Below are 18,553 nucleotides of genomic sequence, written 5' to 3'. Positions count from 1 at the left end.
TTATGATATAAAGAAGCATGTAATCACACTAAAACGCTTTAAAAGCACCCAGTCTATATATATATTTACATATATATATATATATATATATATATATATATATATATATATATATATATATATATATATATATATATATATATATATATATATATATATATATATATATATATATATATATATATATATATATATATATATATATATATATGATGTAAAATGTAAATGTAAAATAGTTTATATAATCCAAAGGAACGGAAATCAGATTGTTGCATCATGTAGTCCTGTTTGGTAATATAATTTATATGAAGTACTCAGTGGTTAGTAAGAAATTTTACTCAAGTAGCTGTAACACTGCTACAGCAAATTTTTACTCAAGTAAAAATAAAAAAAGTAGTCATTAAAGAAATTACTCAAGAATGAGTAAAAAGTATCAAAAACTGATCAGCTACTGATCAGAACATCTGATTTACTTAAAAATTCTGTCAACAGATTATGTGCAGATTCGGGTATTTTTTAAGACCAACATGAAAAAATAATATAAATAATTGACATAGTAGAAAAGGGTAAACTACTTCAAGTGGCGGTAAATTGTATTCACTGTATCTTCATAATTTACAAATGTCACAAAAGGCTCAGCAGATAGAAGAACATTAGAACAACAATTGCTGTGTTGTCATATACCCCATAAAGCTCTCAATAGGCAACTAATAAAGCAATATAATGCAGGGTAAACATTTCTCCACTAGATGGAGCCATTCTTCTTTAGCTGAGACAAAAAGATAACCGCTAAACCCTGAATTTTTAATTCCAAAACTACATGTTAAACACGTTATAAGCCACAAACCTACACTTTTTTTTCTCTAGATACTGATAAGAATGTGCGTGTAAAGTTTATTTGACGAGTAATCAATTTGTGAGTTCAATGTATGGGATCGTTGGTGGCGCGCCTCCTGCTTGAAGCTCCGCTCCTCTGTAGCCAAAGTTGATTCAGTGCGAATCAGTGAGTTGCAACTGCTGGAGTTCTCATTCACTTTCAGAGGATGCTCTCCCCACCATCCTGATCAACATGGTTTTATTGAACTCCCGTGATTTGCTTAGCGGAACTCCACCAAACTCTTCTTCGTTTCGAATGGATCGTTTTCTGTCGCAGAATTAAAAGCGCATTTTGAAAGCAATGGAATCAGTTTCCCTGCCGAGCCGCACTTTGAGAAGAGGCTGAACAAGTGGAATGAAAGCGGGACGCCTTCCGACATCATAGCTCATCATAATGGTTGGTTCTTAACAAGTTTGAGTTTGACTTTACTGACAGCAACCTGCTGAAGAACAGGAACAAGTTCAAAGTTTACAATATATCTCAAACAGTAAAGTTACTCCAAATAAGACACTTGTGACTTTGCTCATGCGACTTTTATTAAGGCGACATAGTTTAATTTGTCCTCATGACTTAGGGGGAGGATTCACTCAGATTTATTTATCTTGAGCTTGTTTCTCCTGTAGACTTTAGTTTTCTAAATAGTAATGTTGTTTATGCTTCTATAAATCAGTGCATGCAAGTGCTTTAAGTTTGCTGCGCAGTTTCTGCAACTTTTTCTCATCAAAAACCACACGGTTTAATACACTCATGAAACTGTGGGTGGCATTTGTATTCAACTTTGTTTGCCACTGGATGAAACACTTTTAACACTTGGCTCTAGAAATAAAATTAGGCAAAAACGAAAACCTACTGACACACGAACCCTTTATTAAGCTTACGCAAGTTATGCACGACATCTTTATTCGGAGAAGCTGCCAATAGGTCTAGAAGCTACAGAGATCCACAGAGCAGGTGGAAGAAGATGTTGTAATACTATTTGCCATGCTCTCCATAGAGATGACCTGTATTTTTTTTTTAATGGACAGGGAAGCTGCTCTGAGTTTGTGGAAAGATGGTTGAGCTATAGAGCAATCCCAAAATAAAATCTGCAAAGACAGGGAAATCCTTCCAGCAAGACAGCGACCCCACACACTCAACCAAATCAGCGACAGAAAAGTTTGAATATATCTTAGTCAATTTCAAACAGCTATCCCTAACTGAGAATCTGTGGACATGAAACAAGAACAAGAGTGTTTTCACATTCCCTTTATCCAGTCTGATGTCCAATCTTTTGAAAGCCATATGCAAATATTGTGCCAATCGTTTTAGTTTTGCCAATGCCTTTACCTGTTATCGGTTTTATTTAACAGCTTGGCTCTCCAGTTTTATTTATGTGGGGAAGGATTACATAAAATATGCCCTGTGCATATACAGAGAACTGGTGGTTTATATTGGTGGCTACTGAGCACAAAAATTTAAACATTGTTAATACCAAAAGCTATGGAATATACTCAATATTCATCAAGATACTTAAATGTGGCAAAAAAATAATAACCTTTTTCTAATAGCAGTTTTAAGCTGTAACTTTTCTAATTTTCTATATCAGCTAGCTGTACCACATCTCTAACATTAGCTTACACATAAACATGAATAACATGTTCTCTCATCAATAATAATAATAATAATAAAATAATAATAATAATAATAAAATCTGTTATTAAATTAAGCTACTACGACTTTCCGCCACCAGAAAGTGGAGTTGTGAGTGATGACAATTTGTGTTCCAATACTGAAATTGGAACACAAATTGTTTGTATAGAAAACAGTGAAACTGACAAAACATGTGCATCCAAACAACAACATAAACCCATGTGAAATCCTGATGTTTTAAAGGCTAAAATGTAAAACGATGCATGAAAACACAATAAGAAATTATTTCAGGAGATAATACTCCCCCACATCAAATTTATTTAACATAAATATTTCAAAAGCAATACATAATGAAGCTAATGTGTATTGGAGAGTAAATCTATTGCTCCCATTCACTGTTCACTATATATTCACCTGGTACAGCAGACTCAGTAGACAGTTTAGTGTTTAGTCAAAACATGTTTATTCTTCATTCACTGAAGCAAACAGAGCAACGTAGAATATTCAGAAATCTTACTCAAGTAAGAGAAGCGTTATTTCAAAATATATAGAAAAAACATTAGAAGTATATTTTTTCCCAATAAGCGACTCATTTTTCAATGTTGTTTCAGAATTTAACATGTGAGAAGAAAGTGTAAATAAAAGATCATCCCTATTTATCCTTCAACTCATATGTCCTTTAGTCTTATCTTATCTTAAACAAAATAAAACAATAGCGCATGAAACTATATGTCAGTTTTCATGCATTTGGTGGAGAAGAGAAAAATTCAGACTTTTCTGTATTTGACTTCCAAATCACCAATCAGAAACAATCATGAAAAACATGCTAAAGATTTTTTTATTTTTTTTTTTACATTCTTTGTAAATAGGCCCTATTTGCATGCAAAGCCAAATTCCATAGTTGTAGTACAGTCACATGCAAAACAGGCTTGGGTGACTGCTGCTTAATTTGTCTCCACATAAGATTTACATTAAATAAGAGGCAGCTATTAAAGGCATTTTGTAACAAGATGATAAATGGTGCACAAGCGATTTTGTTATGAGCAGATGATCAAACGTGTCATATGCCTCAGTGGCTTGTGAATATTCACGAATGTCAGCTCAAGTGTCCCCCCCTTTTACACAGCAGATGCAATAAGCTGAGATAATTGGTGTACATCTAATTTACTATATAAATGACAAAACATCTGACTACTTATTTACTTGATGAATTGTGGATGTGAAATATCTTTTTCTTCCTGAAATTATATTATGTGGATAAAAATGCACATTTAGCTCTGCAGAAAGCTGTCAAAAAAGCTTGTAGGGTTTGTCAATAACTGTCTCCTTTGGGTCTTTTTGGTCTGTTACTTAGCTCAGGTGCTGCCATTTAGCACACGAGTGGCCGAGATAAAACTGGAAATTCTCTCAGGTGTAATGCAACTTTGCTCCTGCAGACTGTCGTTTCTCAGTCGAGGCCGATTGCGCACGAGTTACGACATCCGAGATCTAAGCCACTGATGGTGTGACGTGTAAATGACCAAGCAGTTTGTGTTCTGCTGCCTCACCCCAAAAGCAGGGTTCAGAGTCACTCCCGTGTAAAGACCCCTTTGTGGTCGTGGCATGCGGCAGAGTGGTGCAAGACGGCGCAGACTTTTCCTTCCGATGAAAGCGCGTCTCATTGCACGGCTCACCTTTTTTCATTACATACTGTTCCACGTCAACAGTGCTTTCTCTCTGTCTCTACTGGAGCTGCAAAACTTCCTGTTCCCACTCGGAGAATTTCACAGGCACCGTCCAACCATCCCCTGTGTTTAGACTGCAGTCATTTGGACCTGCTTCTGTGCTCGCAACTGGCCGGGGCAGAGGTCGCAGCGGGATGTGAGAAGTGAAACGCTGCTTCTGCTAATACAAGAACCTGAAGGCACTCAGAGTTCAACGCAATTCAGAAAAGAGACTGGAAACGCTTACGTGAAAATGTAGGAGGTGGTTTCAAGTTGCATTGTTTATTAGCAGCAGCAGTTTGCTGGTGCGTCTCAAATTTGCCTCCGTGTTCAGGCTGTTTCGTTAACTGTTTGTGTTGTAGTTGATACACGAAAGCAAGGAAGGTAGGCAAGCATCTGCATCACCGTTGCCATTTTTCAGGGCTGAATGCCTTATTATAAATCTTTAGTGGCCCCCGAATAATTCAAATTTGAACAAAATATTGAGACAAATAAACAGCAACATGCCTGGAAGACCTATTGAAAAACAGCCAAATGTCTTTCAAAATTAAAATGGGCAATAGTTATAGATCATTTTCTTTTACTGAAGAATCCTTAAACTGCATGATCTTCAAGAGAAATATAGTTGCGTTCAAGTGCATATAGCTTTTTCACCTCTTTTGGGGCATTCTGATTTATTATAATTATAAGTTATATGTTTTTTGAGAATTAATAATAAAAAAAAAATCCATAGAAATACAAAGGTAAAAATGACAAATCATGGTACAGATAAAGAGATATCATTTTGTGGACGAAATAAAAATAACTCAATAGAACATACACTGCATGTCACACTGAGCACACACACAGTGAAAAATGGTCAAGGCAGTGTTATGCTTTGGGGCGTCTTTTCTTTCACTGAGACTGGGAAGATGGCAGAGCTGCATAAAGGATTATCCTGAAAGAAAACTTTTTTGTGTTTTTAAAGGCTGCAAATTTTGACAATTTTTTTACATTGGAAAAAAACAAAAACTAAAGCAAAACAAAACTGTATGTTCAGATAAGCTGCCTCAGTATGGCTTCATGTCCCTGTGTGGTGGCCATTTATGTAATGTTTGAAACTTATAATTTCTACTAATTTAGTCTTTCACTTTGGGAAGTTTAGAATTTATTTAAGTTAAGTTTAGATCCACAATCTGTAGATAATTTGTATATTTGAATTGATTATGTTAATTGGTTAGACCCTCCCATTAATTTAAGTAATTAAAACACACCGGGTCCGGGGTGGATGGATGGTTTTGGCAAATGTTTGGTGTGTGAATGGGAGGTTTTGTAAATGATTTTTTGACCACTTTTACCTTCATTTTTGACTAAGTTGTAGGACATTTTTTGGTAATTATTTTGTCGCTATTTTTACAAGAAATAAAGAATATATTTTTTCAAACAAATTAAGTTGGAAGTGCGTTCTAATCAGAAACCACCTGTCAACACCCACGGCCTTTGTTGGAGTATTGTTTTTTGGAAACTAGAAGGCCGCGACATTTAAGTCAAAAAATCATTTTTTTGGACCATCTTTGGAACGTTTGGATATTAGAAAAGACTTGGAAAAGCTTGGAAGATTGGATGATCGCACTTGGGCGACTGAAACTTCATGGAATGGACTTGGAGAAGACGCACAAAGTTCGTGAGTAAATGCGATACTTTGTTGAAGAAAGTAGAGACGCTGAGGTGCAAATTGAAAAGTTTGTTTTGGACAATTATCTTTTGGATTTAGAGAAACGAAATTTGTGTTGAAAATGGATGAACAAGATGAAGGATTTCAAAAGGAAAAGGAACTCTTTAATTTAATTAAAAGGCGCAGAGCCAAACTCGGCGTTCTGACAAGAAAAAGAAATGACATTCATGCTTTAATTGATGCTGGAGAATCAAAACCCTCCATAGATGAGCATATGAAAACTTTTAATAATTATTTAGCAGAATTTATGGACTTGCAATCTTCAGTTCAAAGACTTCTGAACGATGATGAAAAGGAAACCGATCACGGCGATTGGTATGAACCAAAGTTGATCAGTTTTAAAGAGTTCTTGGATGAGATCGAAGTTTGGATGAATGGCGATCCTGATGCACAGAAGAGCGAAGTATGTTCAGCGTTTGATGTTGAATCAAAGGCGGCATCTCATGACCGTGACGTTGAGCCGGATGACAGCGTCTCACAGACTGCGCAACAAACGATCAGCAAAAACTTTGAAAGGCTATCTGGGTCCGCAGCTAAACCAGCCAGCAAGACGGCCAGCACGGCGCCCAGTATAATGAGTAAAGCCTCTAGTGCTCGGAGTTCGAGTTCCCGTGCGGCTTCAATGGCGCTGATGGAAGCCGAGGTGGAAAGAGCAGCTCTGAAAGCGGAGGCGGATGCGCTGCAAGAAAAACATGCGCTCGAGCTGGAAGAACTCCAGTTAAAAGCAAGAAAAGAAGCATTGGCTTTGAGAACCAAGCTGGTGAAGGCGGATGCAAAGATGAAAATCTACAACTCTGCGCAAGAACAGAAAAGTTCCAGCGCTGACGTCGCAAGCCAGGAAACATCAGGTTCCACAGCATCTACTGAGTTCATACCCGCTGCTACAGCTCAAAAGGCTCCAAGAACACAGAAGCGATCGGCAACTCTTGCACCTTTGCCAATGCCCCACGAGACATCTATTAATGAAACATTAGTGAAACCGGAAGGGGAAAGCCCAAGACAAATGTCTCAGGTTGATGTTCATAGTAGTGCTTTAACAGAGATCATGAAGAAGCAGAATGAAATCACTGAGATGCTTGTAAAACAGCAAAGACTGTCATTCCTGCCATCTGTAGAAATCCCTGTTTTTAGTGGCGATCCTTTGCATTTTAGATCCTTTCTTAAGGCTTTTGAGCAAGGAATAGAAACTAAGACAGACAACATGCAGGACAGGCTTTATTACTTGGAACAGTTTACCTCAGGTCAGCCAAAAACTTTAGTGAGAAGTTGTATGCACATGAGTCCAGAAACTGCTTATGTAGAAGCCAAAAAACAGCTTGAGTGGAACTTTGGTAACAGAGCAAAAATAACATCTGCATTTATAGACAAAGCTCTGAATTGGTCAGTTTTAAAGTCTGATGATGCCACTACTTTAAGAGCTTATACATTATTTCTAAGAAGTTGTTTCAACACAATGGATGAAGCTGGGTTTATTGATGAGCTTGAAAACTCTACCAATATGAGAATTCTTGTTTCAAAGTTGCCTTTTAGACTTCGTGACAAATGGCGACTTATTGTGGTTGACATAGCAGAAAAATACGATCGTAGAGCAAAGTTTAAAGATCTTCTTGATTTTTTGGAAAAACAAACAAAAGCTGCATTAGATCCTGTTTTTGGAGAAAGTCAAAATGCAAAAGAAAAGATGGCTTTAAAACCATCAAAGGTTCCTTTTAAAACCAAAAGCAGCAGTTTTGCCACTTCTGTTGCTGTAATTTCTAAACAAAGCAATGACAAACAGGTCCAGTTTAGTCATAAAAATGTAAAGATGACTACAACTCTATGCTTGTTCTGTCATGGAAGTCATTGCATGGAAAAGTGTGACTCCTTTAAGAGGAAAACCAACAAAGAAAAGGTGACATTCATTAAAAGTAAAGGTATATGCTTTGGCTGCTTACAGAAGGGGCATATGAGTAAAAACTGTCCACAGCGTTTAACATGCCTCACCTGTAATAAAAGTCACCCTACGGTTCTGCATATTGCACCAGCAGAGCAGCAGCATCAAACAGTTAAGACTGAGAATGAAGAGTCACCAGTCTCAAGTGCTCTTGTATCTTTGAATGTTGGTAGCTACACTGGGGCCGGGTCTAATGAATGTGCTCTGTCAGTTGTCCCAGTAAAAGTAAAGTTGGAAAAGGGGACAAAGATCGTAGAGACTTATGCCTTTCTAGATCCAGGCAGCTCTGCAACATTTTGTACAGAGGCTTTGATGATGCAGTTAAATGCGTCTGGAAAGAGAGTGGAAATCATACTAAAAACCATGGGTCAGGAAAAGCCTGTAAGTAGCTATAGACTATCTGGTTTGGAAGTAGCTGCTTTAAAAGAAAATGAGTACTTGAAGTTGCCTGATGTATATACTCAACAATCCATTCCTGTCACTAAAGAAAATATCCCTAAAAAGGAAGACTTAAGAAAATGGTCTTATCTAAAAGGTGTTGAGTTGACACCAATAGATGCTGGCATTGGGCTGCTCATTGGTGTAAACGCTCCTAAAGCATTGGAACCTTGGAAAATAGTTAACAGTGAAGGTAGTGGGCCTTATGCTGTGCTAACACGTCTTGGTTGGGTTGTTAATGGTCCGCTCAGTCAGGGTAGTGAAGAAAATGGACATGTTGCTGGTTCTATCCAGGTGAACCGTGTGTCTATAAGTAGTTTGGAAGAAATGCTGGTCAGTCAGTATAACCAGGATTTTGTAGAGCACCAGTTCAATGAGCATGCTGAAATGTCTGTAGAAGACAAACAGTTCATGGACATTATGTCAAAGTCAGCGGTGCTTAAAGACGGTCACTATTACCTGAAGTTACCCTTTCGTAATCCTGAAGTAAAAATGCCCAACAACAAACAGGTGGCCCAGCAGAGGGCGCAATGTCTGTTAAAACGATTTCAGAAGGATAAGCAATTTTTCGAAGAGTACAAAGAATTTATGCATAACATCAGTGTGGAAGAACATTCAGAAATCATTCCACAAGATCAAGTGGAACATGAGGAAGGAAAGGTGTGGTATGTACCTCATCATGGGGTCTACCACCCCCGCAAGAAAACACTGCGGGTTGTCTATGATTGTGCGGCAACGTTTGCTGGAACATCACTGAACAAAGAGCTGTTGCAGGGACCAGATTTGACTAGCACCTTATTAGGTGTGCTCATTCGTTTTCGGCAAGGTCCAATAGCACTTATGACAGACATTAAAGGGATGTTCCACCAAGTCAGAGTTGCTGAAGAACATGTAAATTACCTACGTTTTCTCTGGTGGCCCAACGGTGACATCACAAAAGAGCTTGTTGAGCATAGAATGTTGGTCCATATTTTTGGTGCAGTCTCTTCCCCTAGTTGTGCCACATATGCACTTTTAAAGACTGCTGATGACAACGAACATCTGTACCCAGAAGAGATTATTAATACAATCAGACACAGTTTTTATGTAGATGACTGTCTCAGGTCTGTCCAGACTGTTGAGCAGGCCATTTCTCTTTATCAACAGCTCACTGAGGTGTGTGCCAAGGGGGGATTTAAGCTCAATAAATGGGTGTGTAGTGAGCGCTCTGTCCTCTCTCAGATCCTGGAGGAAAATAGAGCAACAGGTGTAAAGATGCTAGATCTTAGCCGGGACCAGCTTCCCACTGAAAGAACCCTGGGGGTGCAATGGGATGTTGAACAGGATGTTTTCACCTTTAGCATTGTAAACAAACACCAGCCACTAACAAGGCGTGGTATTCTGTCCATTGTCAGCTCTATTTACGACCCTTTGGGTTTCTTAGCTCCAGTTATTCTCCCTGCTAAACAGATTCTTCAACATTTATGTAAACTGAAGTTTGGCTGGGATGAGAAAATTCCACCAGAAAAGGCACAAATTTGGAAAGAATGGGTCGAAGATTTAGTTCTTCTTGACAACTTTAGTGTCAGACGATGCATCACACCCAAAGAATTTGGAGAGATAAAAAGTGCACAGCTGCATCATTTTTGTGATGCCAGTGAAACTGGGTTTGGTGCTGTGTCTTATCTTAGGGTATCTAATGACAAACAGGAAGTGTGTGTTTCCTTTGTTATTGGCAAAGCAAGGGTAGCACCATTAAAACAAGTCACCATACCACGACTTGAACTTGCTGCTGCAGTTTTAGCTGTGCGTCTGGACAAAATGCTGTCAGTTCAACTTGAACTCAACCTGAGCGACTCAGTTTTCTGGTGTGACAGCACAACCGTCCTGCAGTACATTGCAAACACAACAACACGGTTTAAAACATATGTAGCTAATAGAGTGTCCATCATTCGTGATCTTACAAAGGTTACTCAATGGAGATACATTAGCTCAAAGTTAAATCCTGCTGATGCAGCCTCTCGAGGCATGAAGATTAGCCCTTTTTTAAAGTCTTCCACCTGGATCAGTGGACCAGAATTTCTCGTAAAACCTGAGATTCAATGGCCAACAGTGATCAAAGAAAGACCTGTCCATTTGGAACCTGATCCAGAGGTTAAAGATCAGATCCTGACATGCGTAGCTTTGTTGGAAAAGGTGTGTCCCACTACTAAGCTGCTAATGTACTTTTCCAGTTGGACAAAACTAAAAAGAAGTGTAGCATGGATCCTGAAACTAAAAGAAAAGATGCAAACAAAGAAGTTGCTAACTAGACACTGTGGAAATAAAATGTATAATGATCAGGACAACAAAATGGATGTTCAGCTTACAACTGATGATCTCTTCAAGGCCGAGGAAGCCATAGTGAGCTTTGTGCAAAGAAAACATTTTGGTGATGAAATGGCTGCCCTGAGCTCTGGTGCAGTGAAGAAGTCAAGTCATCTGTACAAGCTTGATCCTGTTGTTACCGATGGTGTGTTGAGAGTGGGTGGCAGACTGAGCAAAGCAGCATTACCAGAAGAAACAAAACATCCTGCAATATTGCCTAAAGAAAGCCATGTTTCAAAGCTCATTCTTCAACATATCCATGAAAAGGTTGGACACAGAGGAAGAAATCACATGCTTTCTACTCTTCGACGACAGTACTGGATCCCTCATGCTAATTCAGCAGCTAGAAAGATAATCAGAGACTGTATGATGTGTCAAAGACAACGACGAAAGCCAGGTGAGCAAAAAATGTCAGATCTTCCTACTGACAGACTCTTAACTGATCTTCCACCATTTACTTATGTTGGTGTTGATTACTTTGGACCAATAGCAGTGAAGAGAGGGAGAACTATTGTTAAAAGATATGGAGTTCTCTTCACATGTCTAACATGTCGTGCAGTTCACCTGGAGGTGGCACATTCTCTTGACAGATTCCTGCATAAACGCCATCAGGAGATTCATCTGCCGCAGAGGACAAGTAAAGGAAATGAGGTCGGACAACGGAACCAACTTTGTCAGCTCAAATCGTGAGTTAAAGCAAGCCGTGTTGGAGCTAGAACAAAGCAAAATCCAAAAATGCTTAGCACAAGATGGCATAAAGTGGTCTTTCAACCCTCCTTATTCAAGAAAGAGGACCTGTACATTCGGAGACGTTGGAGGCAAGCCCAGTACATTGTGGACCTGTTCTGGAAACGGTGGGTGAAAGAATATCTTCCTTTGTTGCAAGAGCGACGGAAATGGAACAAGACTCACAGAAACTTTGCCATTGATGATGTGGTGCTTGTTGTCGACGAGGCTGCACCGAGAAATTCTTGGCCTATTGGACGCATCACAGAAACCATGGCAGATGCAAGTGGATTAGTTCGACGTGTTCGAGTCAAGACAAGAACAAATGAGCTGGAGAAGCCTATCAACAAGATATGTCTCCTGCTGGAGGCTGTATAGAGACAACAATAAATGTTTGTCTCCAACTGAGCTAAGTTCTGGAACCTCTGGCTCTACATTTACACTGATGCTCATTTACTGACATGCTGAACATCACATTCTGCTACATACACCTTTTTATACATACACAGACCATGCACATGGACAAGACTAACTTGGAAGTCATGGAACACATTGACTGTTTTGCTTTTTCATTTTTTCTAAAACAAATGGATAAAAAAAAAAAAAAAAAAAAAAAAAACATTGTGGACTACTGCATAAATTGATGTTTAAGTGAATTTTGTCATTGATACAGAAACATTGAAGAGCTAAAAATCTGCTAATGTTAATATTGATCTTGTATTTGGTAATGGCCTCGTATGCAGATATTATAATTCTTGTACATGAATTAGGGGCCGGGATGTGGTGGCCATTTATGTAATGTTTGAAACTTATAATTTCTACTAATTTAGTCTTTCACTTTGGGAAGTTTAGAATTTATTTAAGTTAAGTTTAGATCCACAATCTGTAGATAATTTGTATATTTGAATTGATTATGTTAATTGGTTAGACCCTCCCATTAATTTAAGTAATTAAAACACACCGGGTCCGGGGTGGATGGATGGTTTTGGCAAATGTTTGGTGTGTGAATGGGAGGTTTTGTAAATGATTTTTTGACCACTTTTACCTTCATTTTTGACTAAGTTGTAGGACATTTTTTGGTAATTATTTTGTCGCTATTTTTACAAGAAATAAAGAATATATTTTTTCAAACAAATTAAGTTGGAAGTGCGTTCTAATCAGAAACCACCTGTCAACACCCACGGCCTTTGTTGGAGTATTGTTTTTTGGAAACTAGAAGGCCGCGACACCCTGTTTGTCAGGATTACACTAAACTCTTAAGATTAGTCAGGGATCTAAGACGCGCTGCAATTATCTTTGAGGTAAACCAGTATCATTCTTTCAAAAATGAGCAGTATGTTAGCAAATAGCTGCTATTAAATCCGCCCTTTTCTTCATTTAACTACCAAGCACCTCCAGTCTAACGACTTATAAAAGTCTCCAGCGGCCTCCAGGTGTAGAGCTCTACAGTTTATGGTGCTGTGACAACCAGGCCTCCGCTTTCAGTTTCAGCACAGCACAGTTTTAGTTCTCAGCATCTGGACCTGTGCAGTCTACACAGCTTAGTTGCTCAATGTCATTCAATGAGGACCACTGTTCACAATGTATTCTCCCAGTGTTATCAAAAACGAGAAGCTGTAGCTTTGGACTTCAGGCTGCTCTGCTGCCTACGTCTGCGGGTGGTAGACAGTATCACTTAAAGACCCGACAACCCATGAGTTTTTTTGGCACGCAGCTTCGTAGAAGTGGGATAACAGTTTAATTGGAAAGATTGTGCTTGATTGCAGCCTGTCACTCATATTTTACTCTGCACTCGGTTGTTTGTCTGCTCAGTTTTTTAAAAGAACTTCTAGGCATGACAGACTCATAAATACAGTGTCTCTATGTGCCCCAGCCCTCAGTCTGGCATGGTGGGTGGGCATGTTTCTAAAATGCACTGGTGCACTTAAAGATAACAAGGACTTCCTCATAACAAAGACTGGCTTATATCTGAGACTAACAATGTTTTTTTTTTTTTTTTTTTTACTTTTTACCTTATTATATGAAATATATGTGTTTTAGTAAATGCCTAAAACTCTCTTCTTTTGCAAAGGAGAGATACATGGCTGTGCACACTTATAAAAATTAGGGAAGCAAGAGTCTTTGGAACGTAAAAAGGCTTTGTGTAACGGTTCTTGTGACTCAGCATCACACTGCATTTTTGTGTCCACGCGATAGCATCAACTTCCCCCTACTAAATAAACATATCTAAAACACAGAGGCGTTTTTCACAACTGCCTGTCTTCAAATGTGCAGCATGTGATGCTGAGAGATTGATGTTGATTTCATTTTACAGGATGGGACATTGGCTACATTTGGGAACACAAATAACTGGAAGGCTCCTTAAGAAGGTGGCTGATGACCTGAAAGACTGGCAGAACCCATTTGGAAGCAGAGTGTAAAAAAAAAGCAAAAAAACATCTAGACACAGCCGCGTCCGAGAATGAGAATCAAATACACAATACCCATTGTCTTCTTTGTGGCACTTGTTGTCATTGAGAAGGAAAACAGGATCATCTCGAGGTGAGTCCAATGTTCTCGTTTTGTCTCTTTGCCAATTTGTGCTCGCATCTCGTCCCATCCTACTTCCATTTCATGTCTGCAAACTAAATATTTTGTGTCATTGTGCTTGAAAGCTTTCATAATTACAAAGGCAAATGTTTATAGAAATGCTAAAATCTCATGTCTACTTTAATTCCAGGAAACAATTGATGATATCATGATATTTCTGGAGAATAAAAGTTTAGCCCCATGATCAACATATGGGCCAGTTGACTTTCATGAGATATTAGAGATTAGGGCCTCTGATCAAACAAAAATAACTTTGAGAGACCTCCTTGTAGCAGACATTAATTATTAGAGTCAGGTTTATGACTCCAATAGTTAATATCCACTATAAGGAAGAGATAATCAGTAAGAGAGAATGAGAAAGCTTTATGAAATTACCTTAAAAATTGATTAATGGTAAATATGAAATGCCAACAGGTACGCCTCAGCAAAGGTTATAGCAAATTAGATCTTTAAAACTCCATCACTGCAACTCCACTGCAAACTGTCTTTAAATTTTAAAACTATGCTTTTTCATGTTTTTAGGGTGTCAGATAAGCTCAACCTGAAGCAGACCCCCCAAACTCCTCTACAGCCTGGTGCTTTCTCCCACTTAGCACTGAAGCACAATGTCTCCTTCCCCGCACTCAGCAAAGACTTCAAGGTGATGAAGCGGCGCCTAGAGAACTACAGCGAACACCAGGAGGTACCAAGAAAAGGAAGGAAACATGTTCTCCTGTTGGCCACCACCAGGACTGGATCCTCGTTTGTAGGCGAGTTTTTCAACCAGCAAGGTGACAACATGTTTTACCTATTCGAGCCTCTGTGGCATGTGGAGAAGATGTTGACGTTGGACACTGGAGGTACCAACGCCACTGCATCGGCCAAGGCGTACCGTGACGTTCTCCAGCAGCTTTTTCTGTGCGACTTCTCCCTGCTGGAAAGCTTCATCGACCCGCTCCCTGTGAACCACATAACCACTAACCTCTTTCGCCGGGAGTCCAGCAGCTTTCTGTGTGAGGAGTCCGTCTGCAGCCCTGTTGTCAAAGGTGTTTTTGAGCGGTACCGCTGCAAGACGAGACGCTGTGGGCCCCTGAACCTGACCATGGCATCAGAGTCCTGCCTGAAGAAGGATCACAAGGTCATCAAGTCTGTAAGGGTTCGGCAGCTTGAAAATCTCCGTCCACTTACTGAGGATCCGCGTCTTGACATCAGATTCATCCAGCTGGTTCGGGATCCCCGGGCTGTGCTGGCCTCGCGAATGGTTGCGTTTGCTGCCAAGTATAAGAGCTGGAAGGAGTGGGCCCTGGGTGGGGACGGGCCCCTCAATGAGGATGAGGTGAAGAAGCTCAAAGGCAACTGCGACAATATCCGGATGTCTGCGGAAGTCGGCCTCAGGCAACCCCCGTGGCTGCGTGGTCGGTACATGTTGGTGCGATATGAGGACATTGCTCGTTTTCCCATGAGGAAGGCAACAGAGATGTTCCGATTTTCTGGAATTCCTCTCACTCCACAAGTGAAAGCCTGGATCCTGAAGAACACCCAGGTTTCTAAGGAGACCAGCGGGGTTTATTCTACCCAGAAGAAATCCTCTGAACAAGTAGAGAAATGGAGGTTCAGTCTGCCATTCAAGATAGCCCAGGTTGTGCAGAGAGCTTGTGGGCCAACACTGAAGCTGTTTGGGTACAAATTTGTGAGCAGTGAAAAGATGCTAACAGACAAATCTATAAGTCTTATTGAAGATAAAGTCTTTAGGGTTTAAAATAAAAAAAATATCACAATAGCAGAACAAATAGAGGAAAAAGGACAGTTATTATTTTTTTTACTTTATTTTCTTGAAGTGAGGTTCAATGGAGTTATTATCAGTGATAGTTTCCTTACCTGTAGTAGACTAATGTCATATTAGTAAGTTTGCAGGAAGAGGGATGGGGTAGAGTCATTCAGACAGATCACATTTTAGATCATTTTAACAATATAAAAACTGAAAATGTTTAGATATGTGAATGGGTTAACCATCCCATCTGTGGTCATTGTGCTTCAGAGATTTGTGTTTATTCTAAGTCTTTTATATAATGTATAAGGCTGGAATTATTGTCTTGTTACTGCATTTCTTTTTGTCAACCTTAGTTCCTTTTTTTAAAAAAAAACCTACTCTGACTCATTTGTGCTGTTTCTCTTCCTATTTTCATTATCTCTGTTTCTAAGGTTTCCTTTTTTTTGTGCCAAATTCTAACTTGGTAAATTAAATTATTTTCATTTTTGGTTATGTCCTGCATTTGTCCAGTTTTCTGTTTTTTTTTTTTTTTTTTTTGCATGTTAGCTTCTTTCAAGTGTCCCTCTGTTGTATTATCTCTCAGATTTCTCTCTCAGCTTTTTCCACAGCATATGTCACCAGTCGTCCCATTATTGTACCAATAAGCACTCTGACCTGCAGATGTTCGTCTCCGTTCCCTCCTCTCATTGCAAACGTTGGCAGTTGTTTGTGCTTCTGGTTTCATTTCCGCCTACATTGAGGTTCTGTTCGCACTTTTCCTTGACATTATTCACGGTCAGGAGACTGCTTTTAAAGTTGTAAAGTGTAGATGGTTGATGGTTAATATAAAAGCATCAGATCATAAAAATTAGTAACCCTGGTTAGCAATTAGCTTTCCAATGCTCATGTAGTTCATATAATTTTCTGTTTATTGATGCTGCATATAATTTATGGCAATATGACATCATTACAAGTAAGGGAACTTTGTTCTAGATTTATTTTTATACTTAATTTTTATATTTTTTATTTTGTTTTTATCTAATAACTTTGCAGAACCTCACTTCAAAATTTTTTGAAATATTCCTTTAAAACCTGTTTGCATTGATTATATTTATTGTGATCAGTCCTCGTAAAACAGATGATCTGTTTTCATACCTTTTGTACAATTTAACATAGTTTGAGGTCATTATTTATCCGAACTTTAAACCTCAATAAAATACAGTTTAGCTCTTTTTGCACTCACAACTACTGCAACCCCATTGTCTGTTTTTTGTTCTGAAAGACCAAAATTTTATAGCTGTGGCTTTGTGAACAACAATGAGCAGTTTAACTAAAAAACTTCCAGGGACCTCCACTCATTGTTTTTTGTGAAGTTTTTTTTTTTTTCTGCAGGAACAAGAATTATGATTGCACCAAAGACACACAAAAATGAAATTGTGTTGTATTGCATTGTCTTGCCATGCAATAGTTTATCTTTTGACTTTGGGAAGTAATCTCTCATGAAAATGTGTCTATTTGTTTCTCTGTCTATTCTGTCTGAATCTGCTAATTTTGCACCTTTGCAGAAGTTACTATTTTACAAATCTGTATTTTGACTTTGTTGAGGAAACATTTTGTCACCTCCCTAAAATAATGGCTCATGTCTTTTTTTATTTTTATTTTTTGCCAAATGTAATTTTGGCAAAAACAAAAAATCTCCCCCTTTTTATTGCTAAAAGATGATTTAGGGAAAGACTCACTTTTGGCAAAAAAAAAGAAGAAATTAATTAATTAATTAAATTAAAAATTACTTAAGCCGTAAGTTTAGAAAGGTGACAATATTTTGCCATATGCTGTTCAAAATGTTTGCTAAAGATCACCTGAAGCAGATGTCGCTACTCTACTGTAAGCTAACATTCCAACTGCAGCTGGTTTGCAGGATTGTGCAAGGTTTCTCGACAGGTCTCTGTTGACACAGCTCTTTTGGCAGGTGTTGATAAGAGGGCACAATACCCTGATCTCTATTTATGTGCTGATGCTTGCCTTTTGTCTTTTGCAATAAATCGACTTTTAAATTAAATGCAAATGGTTATTTCTTGTAAATGGGGGGAAAAAAGAGAGAAGGAAAACAAAGAAAAAACCATAACGAACAAAAAAAAAAAAAAAAAAACTGCAAACAGATCCGGAAACAGTCTCCAGTCCTGACCACAGTAAACTGGATGTGTTTCAAACTGGAGATTGTCTCCCAGACTTGCAGCTCCTGCCAACACATAGTAGTATTTAGTGAGAAAAGCTGAGATTTCAGCTTGTTGCATCAGTAATTGATGGACGATTGACTGAGAAAAGCACACATTACCACAGAAGCCCTGCTTTATCAACTAAAGTCTTAATCTGTTTTATAGCACTAAATTAATTCATGATTGTTGGTTGTAAAACAGAACTACCAGCTGGATGGTGTGAACCACTAAACAATGTTTTTAAATTATTTTCAGACTGTGATAAACTAACAAGTGGTGACGATTTGACTGAGATGGATTATTAAACGATATGTTCATAAAGCCTCATCTTTTCAGCAAGCTGCTGTATGTCACTGAATAAGAAAATCATCAGAAAAGTTTAAAAAACATTCATATATTTTTAGCATTGATTGTGTATTTTTTATGATTATGGGGGAAAGCTTACATTCTGTTTTTCAGATATTTTCATAATTACATGAAACTAACAAAAAGGGGTTTTTAATGCAAAGTCAGCCAACTGTAAATTAGATCTCCACACTGCACAGAATAGGTACTGAATACTTGATCAGGGAATCTTTTACATAAATTACTCCATCAGTGTGGAGAAAGCCTGGCATGCTTTCACACTGGACATCAGGAATGGGTTAAAACAA

The 18,553-nt window shown here is 38.5% G+C and overlaps 1 protein-coding gene across 2 annotated transcripts; it reads left to right on the top strand.

Moving 5' to 3' along the window:
• The first annotated feature begins 993 nt into the window (after window positions 1–993).
• LOC106926377 (carbohydrate sulfotransferase 3) lies at window positions 994–17,743 on the top strand. 2 transcript variants are annotated; one of them, XM_015001255.2, is made up of 3 exons: window positions 994–1,273; window positions 13,681–13,907; window positions 14,478–17,743. In XM_015001255.2, exons 2-3 carry the CDS (start codon window positions 13,828–13,830, stop codon window positions 15,691–15,693), a joined length of 1,296 nt encoding a protein of 431 aa, XP_014856741.2. In that variant the 5' UTR covers window positions 994–1,273; window positions 13,681–13,827; the 3' UTR covers window positions 15,694–17,743. The 2 variants fall into 2 exon arrangements, with proteins under 2 accessions (XP_014856741.2, XP_087872711.1); XM_088016585.1 differs by lacking the exon at window positions 994–1,273 and having other exon boundaries at window positions 12,640–13,907.
• Window positions 17,744–18,553: the final 810 nt, after the last annotated feature.

Source organism: Poecilia mexicana, unplaced genomic scaffold (genome assembly GCF_051168715.1).
Source record: "Poecilia mexicana isolate PSO_F unplaced genomic scaffold, ASM5116871v1 scaffold_19, whole genome shotgun sequence".
NCBI classification, from domain to species: Eukaryota; Metazoa; Chordata; class Actinopteri; order Cyprinodontiformes; family Poeciliidae; genus Poecilia; species Poecilia mexicana.
The sequence above is the reverse complement of the archived record's forward strand: the minus strand, read 5'-3'. Positions and strand labels throughout refer to the sequence as shown.

Excerpts from the sequence above, each read along its gene's own strand:
- LOC106926377 (XM_015001255.2), top strand. The coding sequence starts at position 13,828 with ATGAGAATCAAATACACAATACCCATTGTCTTCTTTGTGGCACTTGTT. Across the intron at positions 13,908-14,477 it reads GAAAACAGGATCATCTCGAG|GGTGTCAGATAAGCTCAACC; the intron begins GTGAGTCCAATG and ends TCATGTTTTTAG.